We start from the raw sequence: 16,413 nt of genomic DNA, 5'->3' as shown, positions 1-16,413 counted from the left end.
TAGCACAGAGGCACAGAGCCCCTGGGATGCTTTGGCCAAGTGCTAGGGAACTGTGGGAAGTGCTTGTCCTCTTTGCCCATGCTGGGGTGTGCATCAGGGTTCGCATAGAAGTGTGCAGTGAGGCACAGGGCTGTCCCTTGGGACGCTATGATGTGACCAGGTGCAGGAGAGCCTCAGTGAGGAGTTAACAGCACAGCTGGGAGCCCTGACTCACTTCTCCCCACCAGGTCAGGGGCTCTCAACACCAGCTGCCCGCCTGGGAAAAGCCATTTGGGTGCAATAGGGATGATCCCTTCTCCTGTGGCTGCCGCTGCCCAGGAGCACCTGCATGGGATGGGCATGGTGGGGCTGTTTTGGGGAGCTTTGGACATCTGCACCGCTGTCACTGCCCTAGCAGTCTTGCATGCCTGGCACCTACCCACAGCTTGGGGGAATAGCTTAGAGCGTGGTCCAGTCCCATGGGTCTAAGAAGGTCTAGGAAGAGAGAGGCAGAAGAGGCTTTGAGTCACTGTGAATCAACAGATTGCCTCCCATTCCCATCCAAACACTTCATTCCTGTCCTTTCCCAGTTCATAGGAGCTTTCACATATCTCATGGCATGTTGGGCTTGAAATATGAAGATGGGCAGGTGCATCCCCTTGTGGGTCAGCCTCCACTGAGGGGTGAGAGCTTAGACACAGCACTCCAGCAGCCCTCCCTGTGTTGGACCCCTCCTCATCCCTGCTGTCCCCCCTGCTCACAGTTCTATCCTGCTTGGTCTCTTTGCAGGAGAAGAAAGGCCAGGAGGTGAAGAAGAAAGGTCCTGAGGTGGAAATGGAAAAGCTGGAGAAGCTGCTTAGCCTGGTGAGAGAGCCAGAGAGCAAGGAAGGGAAGTGAGAGGGGGGAATGATGACTCTGTGGGCAGGCTCTGGCCAAACAAGCTCAGCTTTGATCGGTGGCTGCTTGGCATGCAAGCCACGGGCCCCTGCTGCCCACTTTTTGCAGAGCAGGAACACTTTGCCTCTGTGCCCTGACAAATAAATGGAGGTGCTGGGAGAGCTGTGGTGTGCAGTCATGTATGGTGTTAGGCAAATCTCACCATGCTTGGCCCTCCAGAGCCGCACAGCCCTTGGCTTTCCCCAGCCTTGACTGGGCTTGCATCAGATGAGAGCCCTGTGGAGGGCAGGAGGGGGCTGGGGCTGGGGCTGGTCCCACCAGCCCTCAGGAAACCTCTGGGCTGCAGCTTCATGGCTGCATGGAGTGGTGGCCAGAGAGACTCAGCTCTGAGCTGTAGCCCCCCAGGCATTTGTGCAAGTCAAATGGAACTGCCACACCTGGATTTCGAGATGGCAAAAAGCTTGGAAATTTTCCAGTGCCTCTGGCACAGAGATTGGGGAATGCTCCCTGCTGACTCCCATATGCCCCCAAGCCAGGCAAGAAGGCAGAAAACACCCAGTCGGGTTTCACCCAGCATTTAAAAGCCACAGATGGACGTGAATACGAGCCCTTCCTTATCACGATCCCTGAGCAGTCCTCCAGAGACATCAGCCCCAGCCCTGGGGCAGCCGCTCCTCAGCCCTGCAGGATTGCAGGTCGTGCCACCTCCCCCCGAATTTTCCAGGCACTGGGTAGAGCTCAGAGACACAACGTGGGGCCTACAATCTGTTTATTAGTCTAGTAAAAACAAGGCTGCAAAGGGATGTGTATGCTACACCTGACATGGGGAGGAGCTGCAGGCTCTGCCAGGCCTGGCCAAACCTGTGCAGGGACCCTGGCTGGCGTCCCTCCCATCCCACCCTCCTGTCCCCTTATTGCAGTGGCTATGCCAGTGGTGACCGTGGCTATTGCTCGGCTCTAGGAAAGGCAAGGCAGAGCCCTCCAAAACCCACAGCACCCGCTGGCAGGGTGGGGGATGCAGCTGCCAGGCTTGCAGACAAGCCAGATGAGAGCATCCCTCCCCACAGAGCCACTGTGATCCCCAGGGAACAGGCAGGGTCAAAGAACCTTCAGAGCTGTTTGTCCAGGCGCCCTCATGCCCCCATGTCTCCCATCTCCCCAAGAAAAAGCCACACCAGGCTGCTCTCAGCGGGATCGGGGATGCCAGCAAGGGCATGCTGCTCACAGGCAGGTCAAATCCCACTGGCTGGCCTCAGCTGGGAGCAGGCAGGAGGGAGGGCAGGGACACGCACCCATCAAGGAGGAGGGTCGTTTGCCTAGCAGCGTTAGTGCTAATGACTGACAGACAGGCAAGGGTGATCAGGCAGACCGTGCAGGCCCTCTAACCCGCTGCTTGGGCAGATATATGCCAAATGCCCACCTGAGGCTGAGGGCATATGGCACCCAGGGCCACCACCAAACATCTGGACTGGCAATACCCTGCTCTGCCCTTGGGGCCGGGGCTTGCTTGGTGCCCCCTGGGCACACCCTGCCATGGAGCAGCCAGCCTGCTCAGGAAGAAGCACTTGTGCCAGCCCTGCTGCCTCCCCTCTCCAGGCCCCCCAGCTGGCCACTGTCCCAGGCAATGAGCACCAGAGAGGAGCCCACAAGCTCTTCCCAAACATGGTGTGCACTTGAAGGCAGGGCTCCTACTGTGCTCACTGGCTGCTGGGACAGGCATGACTGTCCCTGTAGCATATCCCCATCATCACTGTGGGCATTCACAGGAACTTCACACACCAAAACCACAAAGGACTGTGCCCCCTGTCACAGCCTCTGCAAGCAGTTTGGTGTCCCCTCAGCTTTCATTGTGCCTGGTCCAGCACTCCAGTCCCAGCACAGGCATCCAGTCTGGCACAACTCCTTCGGCACACTCCCAGACACCCAAGTTCCCAGGCAGATCAGGGCTGCAGCAGGTACTTCTCTTCATTCCTTGACTCATCCACATCAGAAGCCGGGGTCTTCTTGGGACATGAGGGGGTCCTGCAGGCTTTGCAGAGGATGAGGAAGAGGATGAGGATGAGCAACGCGATGACACAGTTAAAAGAAATTGCCACGATCGCTCCGGTGGAGAGAGCAGCCCCCATGGCCACTGTCCCGCAGGAATCGGCGGGGCCCACAGCTCGGTCTCACGCTTAGGATGCCAGGGCAGTGATGGAGCGTGCAGCCTCCACCTGCTGGCATTGGCAGGGGACAAAGGCGACGGCCGTGGTGCTGGCGGTGGGATGGGGATGGGGCCAGGCCGGCAGCAGGACGGTGTCACCCCGTCAGCTTGGCTGCTCACAGCTGTGTCCCGGGCTGCACCACACCACAGGGAAGCTTTCTCTCGGCTTCCCCTCCTCTGGCAGGGCAGTGAGGACACAAGATCACTCTTCTCCCCCCAGCACCTGGAAGAGAGAAAGTCACCGTCACCATGGGCGTGAAGGGACAGGCTGTGCGAGCCGCTCTGGGTGGGCTGTGGGGGTGCCAGGGGACGGCCACCCCCGGGCCCACGGGGCTCTGCTGGAGTTTTAAGGCTGCAGCAGCTCCATGGTCTGACGCTGTTTGGGGGACTTTTCCGGCCCCCTCTTGCCAGCCTTGGCTGTGCCCCTCATCCCCTGCGTGGGCCACCAAGCTGGAGGTGTCTCCAGTGGGAGGCCCATCGCCTCATCCCGGCCCAAACGCTCTCCGCCGGGCACCGCCGGCTGACTCCGGACAGCCCTGGCCCCGCTCCGATGCCCTGTCCACCCTCCAACTCCTTTTGCTGCCGGCGGGACCCCGCTGCGAGGTCCCACACCCCGAACGGAGCCGGGGGCTGGGTGGCAGCAGGTGGGGGGGTCAGCCCCCGGCTGAGCTTTTTACCGCGGTCGGGCAGAGCCCCGGCTGCGGGATTCCCCGGGGCCTCCGACCCCCGCCCGCCGCAGAGAGGGACACCCACGGAGCTCCCGGCACCGGACAGCAACAGGTCCCACCAACTCCGCCCTCCCGCCGCGGGGCCGCGGCGTTACCCACCTGCCTCCGCTTCTCCCCGGGTACCGTCGGGACCCCGGTGCCGGCGGGAGGGCGGGCGGCGCTGCCGGGGCCGGGCCCCGCCTCGGAGCGGGTTGGCGGCGCGGGGTCCCGGCGCGGAGCGGCCCCGGCGCGGCCCCGCGGAGCGCTGGGAGCCGGCGCGGTCCCGCCGCGGCCGCCCGTGGGTGCCGCAGCCCCGCGCGCCGCCCGCGCCCTCCCGCCGGTACCGGGGGGACGGGCCCTGCCCGCGCCCCGCCCCCGCCCCGCCATTGGTCAGCCCCCGCCCGCCGCCTGCCATTGGCCGAACGCCCAGCCCGGGACACGCCCCCACGCCCGGCTCCCACGTGAGCGGCGGGGAGACAGCGCCGGGCAGCGCGCGCTCTGCCGGCCCGGAGCGGGACCCGGCCCGGTGCTGCCCCCGGTACTGCCCCCGGTACTGCCCCCGGTACTGCCCCCGGTGCTGCCCCCGGTACTGACCCCCGGTACTGACCCCGGTGCTGCCCCCGGTGCTGCCCCCGGTACTGACCCCCGGTGCTGCCCCCGATGCTGCCCCCGGTGCTGCCCCCGGTACTGACCCCCGGTACTGACCCCGGTACTGACCCCCGGTACTGACCCCCGGTACTGACCCCGGTGCTGCCCCCGGTGCTGCCCCCGGTACTGACCCCGGTACTGACCCCGGTGCTGACCCCCGGTACTGACCCCCGGTACTGACCCCGGTACTGACCCCCGGTACTGCCCCCGGTGCTGACCCCCGGTACTGACCCCCGGTACTGACCCCCGGTACTGACCCCGGTACTGCCCCCGGTACTGACCCCCGGTGCTGCCCCCGGTACTGACCCCGGTACTGACCCCCGATACTGACCCCGGTGCTGCCCCCGGTACTGACCCCGGTACTGACCCCCGGTGCTGACCCCGATGCTGACCCCCGGTACTGACCCCCGGTACTGACCCCGGTGCTGCCCCCGGTACTGCCCCCGGTACTGCCCCCGGTGCTGACCCCGGTGCTGACCCTCGGTACTGACCCCGGTACTGACCCCCGGTACTGACCCCGGTGCTGCCCCCGGTACTGCCCCCGGTACTGCCCCCGGTACTGACCCCCGGTGCTGCCCCCGGTACTGACCGCCGGTACTGCCCCCGGTACTGACCGCCGGTACTGCCCCCGGTACTGCCCCCGGTGCTGCCCCCGGTACTGCCCCCCGGTACTGCCCCCCGGTGCTGCCCCCGGTACTGACCCCGGTACTGACCCCCGTACTGACCCCGGTACTGCCCCCGGTACTGACCCCGGTGCTGCCCCCGGTGCTGCCCCCGGTACTGCCCCCCGGTGCTGACCCCCGGTGCTGACCCCGGTGCTGCCCCCGGTGCTGCCCCCGGTACTGACCCCCGGTGCTGCCCCCGGTGCTGCCCCCGGTACTGCCCCCGGTACTGACCCCGGTACTGACCCCCGGTACTGCCCCCGGTGCTGCCCCCGGTACTGACCCCCGGTACTGACCCCCGGTACTGACCCCAGTGCTGCCCCCGGTACTGCCCCCGGTACTGACCCCCGGTACTGACCCCGGTACTGACCCCCGGTACTGCCCCCGGTACTGCCCCCGGTACTGCCCCCGGTACTGACCCCCGGTACTGACCCCCGGTACTGACCCCGGTACTGCCCCCGGTACTGACCCCCGGTACTGACCCCGGTGCTGACCCCCGGTACTGACCCCCGGTACTGACCCCCGGTGCTGCCCCCGGTACTGCCCCCGGTACTGCCCCCGGTACTGACCCCCGGTACTGACCCCCGGTACTGACCCCGGTACTGACCCCCGGTACTGACCCCCGGTGCTGCCCCCGGTACTGCCCCCGGTACTGCCCCCGGTACTGACCCCCGGTACTGACCCCGGTGCTGCCCCCGGTACTGCCCCCGGTACTGACCCCCGGTACTGACCCCGGTGCTGACCCCCGGTACTGACCCCCGGTACTGACCCCGGTGCTGCCCCCGGTACTGCCCCCGGTACTGACCCCGGTGCTGACCCCGGTGCTGACCCCCGGTACTGGCCCCGGTACTGACCCCCGGTACTGACCCCGGTACTGCCCCCGGTACTGCCCCCGGTGCTGCCCCCGGTACTGACCGCCGGTACTGCCCCCGGTACTGACCGCCGGTACTGCCCCCGGTACTGCCCGCTGGTACTGCCCCCGGTACTGCCCCCGGTGCTGCCCCCGGTGCTGCCCCCCGGTACTGCCCCCCGGTGCTGCCCCCGGTACTGACCCCCGGTACTGACCCCGGTGCTGACCCCCGGTACTGACCCCCGGTACTGCCCCCGGTACTGACCCCCGTACTGGCCCCGGTACTGACCCCCGGTACTGACCCCCGGTACTGCCCCCGGTACTGACTCCCGTACTGGCCTCCGGTACTGACCCCCGTACTGACCCCCGGTACTGCCCCCAGTACTGACCCCCGTACTGGCCCCGGTGCTGACCCCGGTACTGACCCCGGTACTGACCCCCGGTACTGACCCCCGGTGCTGCCCCCGGTGCTGCCCCCGGTACTGACCCCCGTACTGCCCCCGGTACTGACCCCGGTACTGACCCCGGTGCTGACCCCCGGTGCTGACCCCGGTGCTGACCCCGGTACTGACCCCCGGTACTGACCCCCGGTACTGACCCCCGGTACTGCCCCCGGTACTGACCCCCGTACTGGCCCCGGTACTGACCCCCGGTACTGACCCCCGGTACTGCCCCCGGTACTGACCCCCGTACTGGCCCCCGGTACTGGCCCCCGTACTGGCCCCGGTACTGACCCCCGGTACTGCCCCCAGTACTGACCCCCGTACTGGCCCCGGTACTGCCCCCGGTACTGCCCCCGGTGCTGACCCCGGTGCTGACCCCCGTACTGGCCCCGGTGCTGACCCCGGTGCTGACCCCGGTACTGCCCTGCCGTGCCACCGCCCAGCTCTCACTGCTGCTGCCTGTCCCGCCCTGCCCCTGCACACACACGCACAAACACACACACGAACACGCGTGCACCTGGTCCTACACACACCGGGGCTTGAGGATGCTGAGGACGGACTTGCCAGGGCTCGACTGGGGTCCTTCCCAGGTCACAAGAGCTACAGGCAGGCGGCTGGGTGGGCAGAGACCCCCATCATAACCCATGGAGGGGAGGGAACAGGACATCTAGGGACTATCAGTACCTGAGAACATGGGCAGCATCAGCCTCACCAGCACAGCTGGCTTCTCCGTCCTGTCAGTGGGGAAACTGAGGTACAAGGCAGCCTGACCCCGTGCACAGCTGCCAGCTTCCATATGGGCATTGGAGCCAGAGACACCCTGGTGTGGGGCATCACCCCAAAGCGGGGATACTCTGGTGAATGACACAGATGTGACACCCAAAGGATGGCTGGGAGACAGCAGGAGGGGCCCTAGGGGTGGTTCCTGGAGACCCGCAGGAACCTGCAGTTGCTCTGAAAAGCCACATCCGGGCCCCACATACACTGGGTGACACAGATGATGGCAGTGACACAGGGGTCTGTAGCAGCCAGGCATCCCCACATGGTGCGTCCCCACAGCAGAAGAGGCAGCTGGATGAAGGATGGGTGAAGGGCAGAGCAGTAAGGGAGCTGGAACTTCTCCTGGCTGACCCAAACCCGTGGGTGCGATGGTCAAGTAAAGCTCAGTCCTGAAGGGAGAGTCATCAAGTTAGCTGAGTGAAACAAAAGTAACAATCACTTAGCAGCTTTGATGAGAAGGCTTTAAACGTGCCGCGGCCATGAGGGAAGGCTACACAGGCTGCCTGAGGATCTGGCTCCTGGCTCTCTACTAAGAGGGTGTTTTGAGTAAACACAGACACATTGCCAGTTGAAATGTCAGAAGCCATCTGATCAGACACTCTAGCATCTTCCTTGGCATTTATGGCTAATCTGCTAATTAATCAAGAAAAGCAGTCTCCCCCTTAGATGTAAGGGAGCAGCAGCTGGGAACAGCACAAAGATAAAAGAGATTAACTGCTGCATCCCCAGAACCCCCATGTGCTGGCACAGTGGACAGGTCCAAGTGTTTCCCTGACTACCTCCAGGTAGTGGGGCAGGAAGCAGTGAAACCTCCAGAAGAGGAGGAGCAGGTGTGTAAGCCTGGCACAGTCCCTGCTCTTTTGGATGCAAAGCAGGTGTCTGTGCGCCGCACAGGCAGGCGGAGTCTTGTCTGAAGGCATTGGGCTGCACGGGTAACACACTACGCCTCTCCTGCTCCTCCTCACTTAGGTAAAATCTCTTCTTTAAACACTTCTGTCGTTACTCTTTAACTGACAGTGCAGAGTGCTGGATCCAGCTGGAGCTCACTACACAGGCAGGGACATAGGAAGAGTGTGCAGGACAGGGAGTGCTCAGGACACCGTGTGAGCAGGGGGTGTTCAGGCAAGAGCTCAGCCTGTCACAGCCCTTCTCCCCTGCCCAGAATTACTTACCAGAACTGCTCCAGGAGGGAAACTATGGCACAAGAAAAGATGATCTGTCCTTTGCCTCACTCAGCAGAGTTCAGGATGAGTCTTTTTGAGGCTACAGCTCCAGCCAGTTTCAAAGAGGAAAAAAAATTAGCAAAAAGCTTCACAGATAAAACCCACAACCTTCATCTATTTTGGATGTGAAAGGAGGTCAGTATTTGGATATTAACCTCCCCTTGGATCAGGGTCCATTTACAGTCACGAGAGGAACAAACGCAGAGCAGCAGGAGAGCTGGAAGAGCAGAGCTTCAGCCAGCAGCTGCAGCCCCACCACCAGTGCTTACAGGGTGACCTCCAGTGGGATGAGGAAGACATGACAAATTTCCAAGTTACATGAACTTACACCTTTATTTTAAACCCATCTTTTTGCATTATCAAGGAGAAGAAAGAGGCAAGAACAGTATCCATTAGAGCTTCCCAATACCACCACCCCAGAACAGCCACAGAGCCATCGGATTTCAGGCTGGTTACAACACGAGTTGACTGGTGCCTGTTTGGATAGAGAACCACGACCGCCACCTCCACTGAGCCAAAGGGAGCTACGTGCACATGACGCCAGACTGAGCTATATCCTGGCAGTCCTACATTCAACCCCCTCTGACAGGCTCAGCAGAAGGACTCTTCAGGCACAGAAATGGCTGGCCTAACCCTGTGCCCTGCTGTCTGTACATCATGAGCCCTGGCGATGCTGGCAGCTGCAGGGGAATTCCACACCACGCCCTGTCTCCACTTTGTACCGGTCAGAACAACCTGCACCCAGCAAACAGGCAGGTGTCTGTCCCACTGCCCAGGCTGCTGCACCCCCGGGCACCGGAAACCTGACTGGGGGAGCAGCTCCCTCAATGGGGGTCACTGACAGCACACCAACAGTTCTTGCTCAAGCAGAGGCAATTCCCGTCTTCCAAGAACCCCTAAGGAGTACAGCCTGGCAGCCTCTGGCAAGGGAACTTGTGAAAACACATTTTCAGACAGCTACGATCACACCCAGTTTTAACAGTCCACTCCTCCTGCCCTCCCCTCACACCTCTGAGTCCCCGTGTTCAGCAGCAGCTGTGCAGCCACAGCCCCAGGCTGGTTTCCACAGCTCCCCCGAGCCGCGCGTGGTGCCGCTGCCTCAGGGCCCCCCCGGTATTCCCCCGGTGGAGCGAGGGTGCTTCCCTGTGCTGCCGGCTCCCCGGCCTCCACCCTGCTTCCTCTTCATCTGTCCCTGCGATTCTGCTGTCAGTGTCTCAGTCCAGAAGGCATCAGAAGATCCTGGAGCCTGGTACCCTGGCTCCTGAGTATCCAGGGCATCTTTGCTGAGTAGGACACATATGGCAGGAATGTTTCTCTTCACTGTCAAGGCATCGAGGCCTGCCTCAGGCACAATGGGTTCCCAGATTTCTTCAATCTGTCTGAAGAGCACTTTGGTGATCTGGTGCAGCTCCTTGAGCCTTCGTTTCATGATTTCCACACAGGTGATGGTCTTGCTGACAGCCTTGCCTGAGCCAGTGAAAAGAATCTGCCTCACCGAGTCCTGCTCCATCTTGCTCATGGCATAGCCCATCAGATTCCTAATTTTGCTCCCGTCCTTCACCTTCATTTCAATAATATCAGCAGGCAGGTCAGTGAAAGGAAGAGGACAAGGTTTCTCCACGATTTTGGTCTTCTTATAGTTCTCCATTCTGCAGTGCTGGAAAGGAAAATGGACCCATGAACACCCAGCCCACTGTAATTGCTGCACAAAGAAATTCTCACCACAGTTAGCTACAACCTTTCCTCTGAAGGGCATTTTGAGCTACCAAGAGCTGGGAATCCTGAGATGGCATAACCAAAAGATTAGCCCAGTCCTCATAAGGACATACCTACAGCATGGACGTTACCACAGGGCAACATGAGCCTTGACAGGCAGGCTGTGAAAAAAATAGCATTGGTGTTGTGGGCCTAAACAGGATGACATAAAAAACACTGCTATATCTCAGGAGAAGACAGACCAAACAAGTGAGCTGGGATTATTGAGAACAGAGCTCAGGGGATGCTGGCCACAGCTGCACAAGAACATGCACAGGATGAATTCAAGCAGAGTTTATGCGCAGCACCTCGTGTTACAGAAACAGGCTCATGGGGGCCTGGCCAGCCCAGCTGAGGATAAAACACTGCAGATCACAGGGGACATGGCAAGCCACGGGTTGCAGGAACAAAAAGTTTCCTCGAGGGAAAGACAGAAAGATCAGGTCTCACAGCTGCCGTCTCTGCCAAGGCAGGTGCCATCCTGACCTAAGTCTGCTTGACCTGTGCAGGGCACTCCACGTCTCCACCACACAGCCCAAGGTGCTAAAGGTACCGCAGTACTTTGTTACCCGCAGGCTCTTGAGTCCCGGGCACCCAGACCCAGCATCCCGCACCCCAGCCTCCGCAAGGACACGGCAGCGCGGAGCCCCCGCTCCGAACCCTGGGAGCTCACGAGGCCCTCATTCCCACACGGCCGCCGCCGCCATCAGTGCCTGGGGGCCCGGGAGGCCGGGCCGCAGCCCGGGGGCCCGTGGGGAGCTGAGACGCCGCGGTGCGATACGGGAATGCCGCGGTGGGACTCAGAGACGCCCCGGTGGGATGTGGGGCGTGCAGGACCCTCGCTCACCTGCGGCCGCCTCAGCCCGCCCTTCGACACAAGATGGCGGCCGGTGCCGGGCGCGCGCAAGCGCAAGGCGGGTGCGCGGGGCTCGGCACCGGTGCCACGCCCATCAATCACCTGAGTGGTGGGCGGGGCCATGGGCGGGGCGTGCCGCGGGCCCCGCCCACCTCCCGTCCCCAGTCCCGGCTCCCAGCGGCACATCCCGCTCCCCCTGCCCCGGGAACAGCCGCTGTGTCCCTGTGCACGCGTGAGCCCCCACCCTTACCTGAGCTCCCCAGGCATCCGGAGGGAGCCGGGGGTTTTCTGCAGGCCTGCAGCTCCCACTGTGGTTTGACAACCAGTGAGGTTACTGATCAGGGAGAGTACAGGGACCGGCAAGCTCTTCTGGACTTCCTGTGGGGATTCTGCCCTATTCCTGCAGGACTTCCAGGTCACACCTTCACCAATCTGAAGGGTTTGAGACCCTTGCAAAAGCATGGCCTTGGAAACTCTTGGCTACAGCCAGACCAGACAAGGCACGGCTTGTGCCCCTGTAGGGAAAGAGCCAGCACGGGCTTTGGCTTGCAGCAGCCTCAGGAAAGCAGAGGCAGGATAAAGGCAAAAGCCGCTGCCTCCTCTCAGTACAGAGATAGGAGAATGGCAAGGCAGAAAAGCTCCGTGAGACCAGATTCCCCTGGGCACAGGCAACTCACACCAACAGGAAAAGTCAGGAAGACTGTGGGACTGGAAGGGATTTAGCTGCCCTTGGTCCAAGGCTGAAAGGAACCACTGGCCATCTTCTGGAGGCTGCCAAGAGATCACTGCGTGGAGAGAAACCCCCCAGTCTCTGCCAGGAGCAGTCCTAACACCCAGGGAGAGACAGACAACCCAGTTAGCATTCCAGGATTTTACTGTGGCCCGCAGTAAGAACAAAAAGGGGTTTTAAAATATGTTAAAACTGATGCATTTCAGGGAAGTGCAACTTTTGCAAACAGTGGCAGATTAAGGAGCAGTGTGGCCTCAACTTGGGGCTGGCACAGCTCTGTGCAGAGCCGGGTGCCCCAGGATCCCGCCGTGTCACTTCAGCATGCTCGCGCCAAGCGGGAAGAAGGCAGGACCAGCATGATGCAAGCTGTGCCACAGGGACCCTGGGCTTGCCATGCTCCCAGCTCTGCCATCACTCTGCCACAGGTTTCGCTTGCTTGGCCACTTCCAGACGTGTCAGGATTTCATTCCACTGCACAAACTGCTTGGATAGAAGCAGGGTCTGGACATGACACTTAAGGAAAGTAACGTGGAAACTGCGAGGAAGAAACCAAGGTCAGAGCATCCTGACAGCACTATTACAATCCTGACTTCTTGGGAGAGGCCCAGGGCACCAGGCTGTTGAAAACCTACATGGATTCAATCTGTCCAGTGGCTGAGCCACTGCACAGCACCAAACACCCACAGGAGTCCAGGAGGCACTTTTGAACACCGCATACCACTGCAGTGCGAGGGCTTTCTACACAGCTTTCCTACCCACTGTGGTTTCAGGATGTGCCTTGGCACTGGGATCCTATGCAGACAGGACAGGGATACAGCTGTCACCACATCAGAAAGGCTCTTAAACCCAGGGCTGGAGACCCAACAGGATCAGCCCAGGGCGAAGGGGTCAGTTCAGCTGTTCCACACCCAAGGCTCAAAGGATACCATTTTGTTGTAGTCCTCAAGGAGTGTCTTGACACTGTCAGTGAGATCGTGACGTTTCTCCTGCAAAGAGAGGAGACGCAGTGCATGAGCAACACATAAGCTGGAGGACATCTACCCTTCCCAATCCTTGACAGTATGGCAGGAAGCTCATCCAAGGCCAGCACTGAGATCAGCGCCCAGGCCCTGGCTGTGGCTGCTCACTGCAGCTGGACAGGTTTCCACAATCAAGAGAAAGGTCACAAACACTGGTGCTAAGAAGCACCAAAGCTCCTAAGATTGCACTGCTGCCTGCCTCTCCTCAGTATCCAGGCTTTGCTTGTCCCAGAGCAGAAACTCACGGCAAAATGCTGGAAGAGATCATTAGGAACTGCCCAGGCTACTCACTGCCAGCTCCAGGAGCACTCAAACAGGGAGGGAAAGGGTGAACTGACAGGGTGACAGTGTCAACAATGTTCCAGAAACTAGGACACTGGAGGGGTGCAGTGCTTCACCTCAGTGTCTCAGTGAAAGGGGGAATTCAAGATGGTTAAACACACCACTGCTTACTACATGTCATTGAAAGCTCTGTTTTGATCAAGGTTATGGTAGGCACATTTCCAACTTGGATTCAACTGACAGAAATCCTGGCTCCATTTCCCCCTTGGAGTACTTAAACTTCTTTAAGACTGTAGTATGCATATTCTTGACCACAAAACAACTGTCATAAATGAGCAATTCCTGCAGTTGCAAATACGGGGGTGTCAGTACAGCCACTTGCAAAAGGTTCCTACGCCCTTCTAGTCAATACTGATAGAATATTCACGGTACCTGCTGCTGTATGTGGATCTGTGAGAGCCGCTGCAGTTTGGCTGCATGGTCAGGAACCGCTGGAAGCACAGAGCAGAAATCAGTTTGGGTTGTTTTACAGCACATGGGAATAGTTTCCAAAATAAAGCCCATTCCTCCTCCGTGAGTACAGCATGGCAAAACTCCACTCACTGAGTGCAAGTGCTCCACACTACAGATAAACCTCATATAGGATTAAAAAACTACTGAACTATCCTACACACAGCAGGAGCTCAGGGATGCCCACAGCAAGGGCTACTCAAGAACTACATCAGAGGAAACCACTTGGGTAGCAGTCGAAAAGGCATCTGTCTGTGCCAGGAACAGGGATGTTCTGAATGTAGAAGAGCCCACAGAAAGGAATGACCTGCCAGTCTCCACCCTCTCTGCCACGCTGCTGTCTCCAGTCTGCTTCACAAGCTACTCTATCACCTCCTTGACCTTGCAAGGGAGGCTAGAGCAGCATGAGGCAGGAGCAGACCAAGTTTATACCCAGTTTACTCTCACATCACTAAGCTGTCCTCTTCTCTAGTCTCAGGCTCAAGAGAAAAGAAAGAAAACAGGACAGGCTGCAGCTTAGCAGGTGGCATTTGCAGCTCCAGCTTGCAGAAAAATGTGCATACCTTGGATACTGGTGCTGTCCAAGATGGGCTGGAGATTCTTCACCTGCTCCAGAAGGGCTGCACGGGCAGGAATAGCCTGTTCCTCTGTTGGGGGGGGACAAGAAACAACATCAGTAAACACAAAACAGTGCTTTGGCTTTTCACAAACAGTAGTAATTTTCTAGCTGATCTGTCTTTACAGAAAGGGGCTTGTTTGTGATTTTATTCACACTTTGTGCTGCACGTCCCTGGGTCTTGATTCAGAGCAATTTCACGCAGGAGAATTCCCACTGACTTGTGGGGCTACGACAAGGAGTACTGGGTACAAATTGAAAGAGGGGACATTAAGGCTTGATATTAGGAAGAAATTCTTTACTGTGAGGGTGGTGATACACTGGCACAGGTTGCCCAGGAGCTTGTGGATGCTCCATACGTGGCAGCGTTCAAGGCCAGGTTGGATGGGGCTCTGAACAACCTGGTCAGGTTGGGGAGGTGCCCCTGTCCATGGCAGGGTGGGTTGGGACTGGATGGTCCTTAAAGTCCCTTCCACCCCTTAATATTCCATGACTCTATGAAATTCCATTCACAGACTATACCATCACAGTTGATCAAACTCCTTGGGTCAAAAGAGGACAAGGCTAGAGGGTGCTGAAATACACCCAAATGTTTTCTACTTTTGTAACAGCCCAGATAATTCAGGAAGTGGGGTGAGGAAACCATTCTAGCTCCAGCTTTTCTTACCAGCCTTCGATTAATTCGGGACTAAAGTGAATGCTCAATATGGGAGAGATCAGAGCTGATAAAACTGCAGTGTGGCTGTGCACAAGGGAGCACTGAGGGTGACAGACATCCTTGTACAAACCATCTCTCTGATACCTCCGCAGAGCGTGCCGTGCTCTGTCTTTACAGCTGAAAAAATCCATCTCGATCCATCTTAGGCAAAGTACGCTTTTTTGCAGTGCTACAAAAGCCTCCTGTTTCCCCTTGTTTCATGCCATACCTGCCAAGATGAACTGCAGCTTCATAGCGTCTGGAACAGCCATCCTATCAATGTACTGGGGGTCAAGGTATTTTATTACATCTTCAACTGGAGGGATAAACAGGTTTGGAGACAAAAAGTAGGAGAGATGTTATGGCATTCACAAGTGCAGCTTCCCCCGCATGCCATGTATCAGATTACTTTGCAAATGCTCCTCACTTAGCTGCCGTATTTCCTCCCCGCCCAGATTCAGTAATTTCTATGTGATTTTGGAGCACTGTGGCCAAGAACTGACAAATGGCTCGAGCCAGGAAACCACTGCGTTAGGGACAACTGCTAATACTGCTTTTTGTCTGGATAACAATACCAAAGGTGAGTGAAATCTGCTTCCTCCCACCCTCAGGACAAAACCAGTAAACAGCCCCCCATCCTGGTCCTTAAAATCATCCATAAATACATGGTTTATGCTTTCATACTGAGCAGCCACTGCAGACTTGGACCACAACGACCCTTCCTGTGACAACACACAGCAAAACCTGGCCAAGAGGCAGCTTTGCAGGACAAAGCACCCCCCGGAGAGGAGGCAACTCCCCACATCTGTCCACTGAGTGTGAACCTTATTGGTCCCACCACACACAGAGGGCAGAGCTACTTCAGCATGCCCAAGAAGTCCAAGTGTGCAGGAATTCATTTCAGGAGCTCATGTTCCGAGAACCTTCGGGGGCTGCACTTCGGGCAGAGCAAATCCTGGCACTGACACGGGCAGATGGACATTTAGTAACCAATAGGCTGCAGCGGTCCGTTTCCCACCTCCGACCGCTGAGCTGAAGGATTGCGAGCACAAAACCCTCCTTCAGTTACTTGCTTCTGCGCCAAACACCCCAAATAAGGGCCCAAAATCAGGAGGTGTGGGGAAGGGGAAGGTGCTTTTGTTTAGAGTAGCGAAACGCCACGGTTTGGAGCTCCCCTCTCCTGCCCTCCGCGATTCTTTCCCTTCCACGAGACCCGCTCACTTTTCTTAAACAGGATTTTGATCCTCTCCCTCTTGCCAGCGATATTGTTCAGCGCCACCTGCACCTTCACCAGCTCGTCCGCCACCTGCAGAAGCACAGAGGGAGGGGACGGGGCTGTCAGGCCCCGCCGGGCCGCGGCATCCCAGGCCCCACCGGGCCGCGCCAAACGGCCCCCGACCGCTCCCCGCAGCTCCCCCCGGGCACCTTTCGCGGCCCGCATCCCCCGCCGCCGAGGCCGACGCGCTGCTCCAGCTCCTCCAGCCGCCACTGCAGCCGCCGCAGCTCCGCAGCGCCCGCCGCCATCTTCGTGCCGGGCGGAAGCGGCCGCGCCTCAC

General features: G+C 59.3%; 4 protein-coding genes across 8 annotated transcripts in view; 1 reads left to right on the top strand and 3 right to left on the bottom strand.

The window, feature by feature from the left end:
* The window catches only part of DNAI1 (dynein axonemal intermediate chain 1), a 138,863-nt gene extending 137,826 nt beyond the window's left edge, over window positions 1-1,037 (top strand). For both annotated transcript variants that reach the window (XM_048292675.1, XM_048292674.1), the window contains one exon: window positions 769-1,037. In XM_048292675.1, the coding sequence (XP_048148632.1) occupies window positions 769-876 (108 nt within the window). In that variant the 3' untranslated portion in view covers window positions 877-1,037. The remainder of the gene's footprint in view (window positions 1-768) is intronic.
* A 591-nt stretch (window positions 1,038-1,628) lies between these two features.
* Window positions 1,629-4,020, bottom strand: ENHO (energy homeostasis associated). Its single transcript, XM_048292746.1, has 2 exons — window positions 3,907-4,020; window positions 1,629-3,302 (listed from the first exon to the last, which is right to left on the bottom strand). The coding sequence occupies exon 2, from the start codon at window positions 3,000-3,002 to the stop codon at window positions 2,817-2,819; it is 186 nt and encodes a 61-aa protein (XP_048148703.1). The 5' UTR covers window positions 3,003-3,302; window positions 3,907-4,020; the 3' UTR covers window positions 1,629-2,816.
* A 4,686-nt stretch (window positions 4,021-8,706) lies between these two features.
* RPP25L (ribonuclease P/MRP subunit p25 like) lies at window positions 8,707-11,771 on the bottom strand. 4 transcript variants are annotated; one of them, XM_048292315.1, is made up of 2 exons: window positions 11,254-11,771; window positions 8,707-10,049 (listed from the first exon to the last, which is right to left on the bottom strand). In XM_048292315.1, the coding sequence occupies exon 2, from the start codon at window positions 10,038-10,040 to the stop codon at window positions 9,492-9,494; it is 549 nt and encodes a 182-aa protein (XP_048148272.1). In that variant the 5' UTR covers window positions 10,041-10,049; window positions 11,254-11,771; the 3' UTR covers window positions 8,707-9,491. The 4 variants fall into 4 exon arrangements, with proteins under 4 accessions (XP_048148272.1, XP_048148270.1, XP_048148273.1 ...); XM_048292313.1 differs by lacking the exon at window positions 11,254-11,771 and adding an exon at window positions 10,995-11,097; XM_048292316.1 differs by lacking the exon at window positions 11,254-11,771 and adding an exon at window positions 10,717-10,966.
* An 88-nt stretch (window positions 11,772-11,859) lies between these two features.
* Window positions 11,860-16,413, bottom strand: DCTN3 (dynactin subunit 3). Its single transcript, XM_048292317.1, has 7 exons — window positions 16,283-16,413; window positions 16,079-16,163; window positions 15,087-15,173; window positions 14,108-14,191; window positions 13,467-13,525; window positions 12,660-12,719; window positions 11,860-12,234 (listed from the first exon to the last, which is right to left on the bottom strand). The coding sequence occupies exons 1-7, from the start codon at window positions 16,379-16,381 to the stop codon at window positions 12,145-12,147; spliced, it is 564 nt and encodes a 187-aa protein (XP_048148274.1). The 5' UTR covers window positions 16,382-16,413; the 3' UTR covers window positions 11,860-12,144.

The sequence above is a fragment of the Corvus hawaiiensis genome, chromosome Z, assembly GCF_020740725.1.
Source record: "Corvus hawaiiensis isolate bCorHaw1 chromosome Z, bCorHaw1.pri.cur, whole genome shotgun sequence".
Classification (NCBI taxonomy): domain Eukaryota; kingdom Metazoa; phylum Chordata; class Aves; order Passeriformes; family Corvidae; genus Corvus; species Corvus hawaiiensis.
This window is presented reverse-complemented; position numbering and strand designations above follow the sequence as displayed.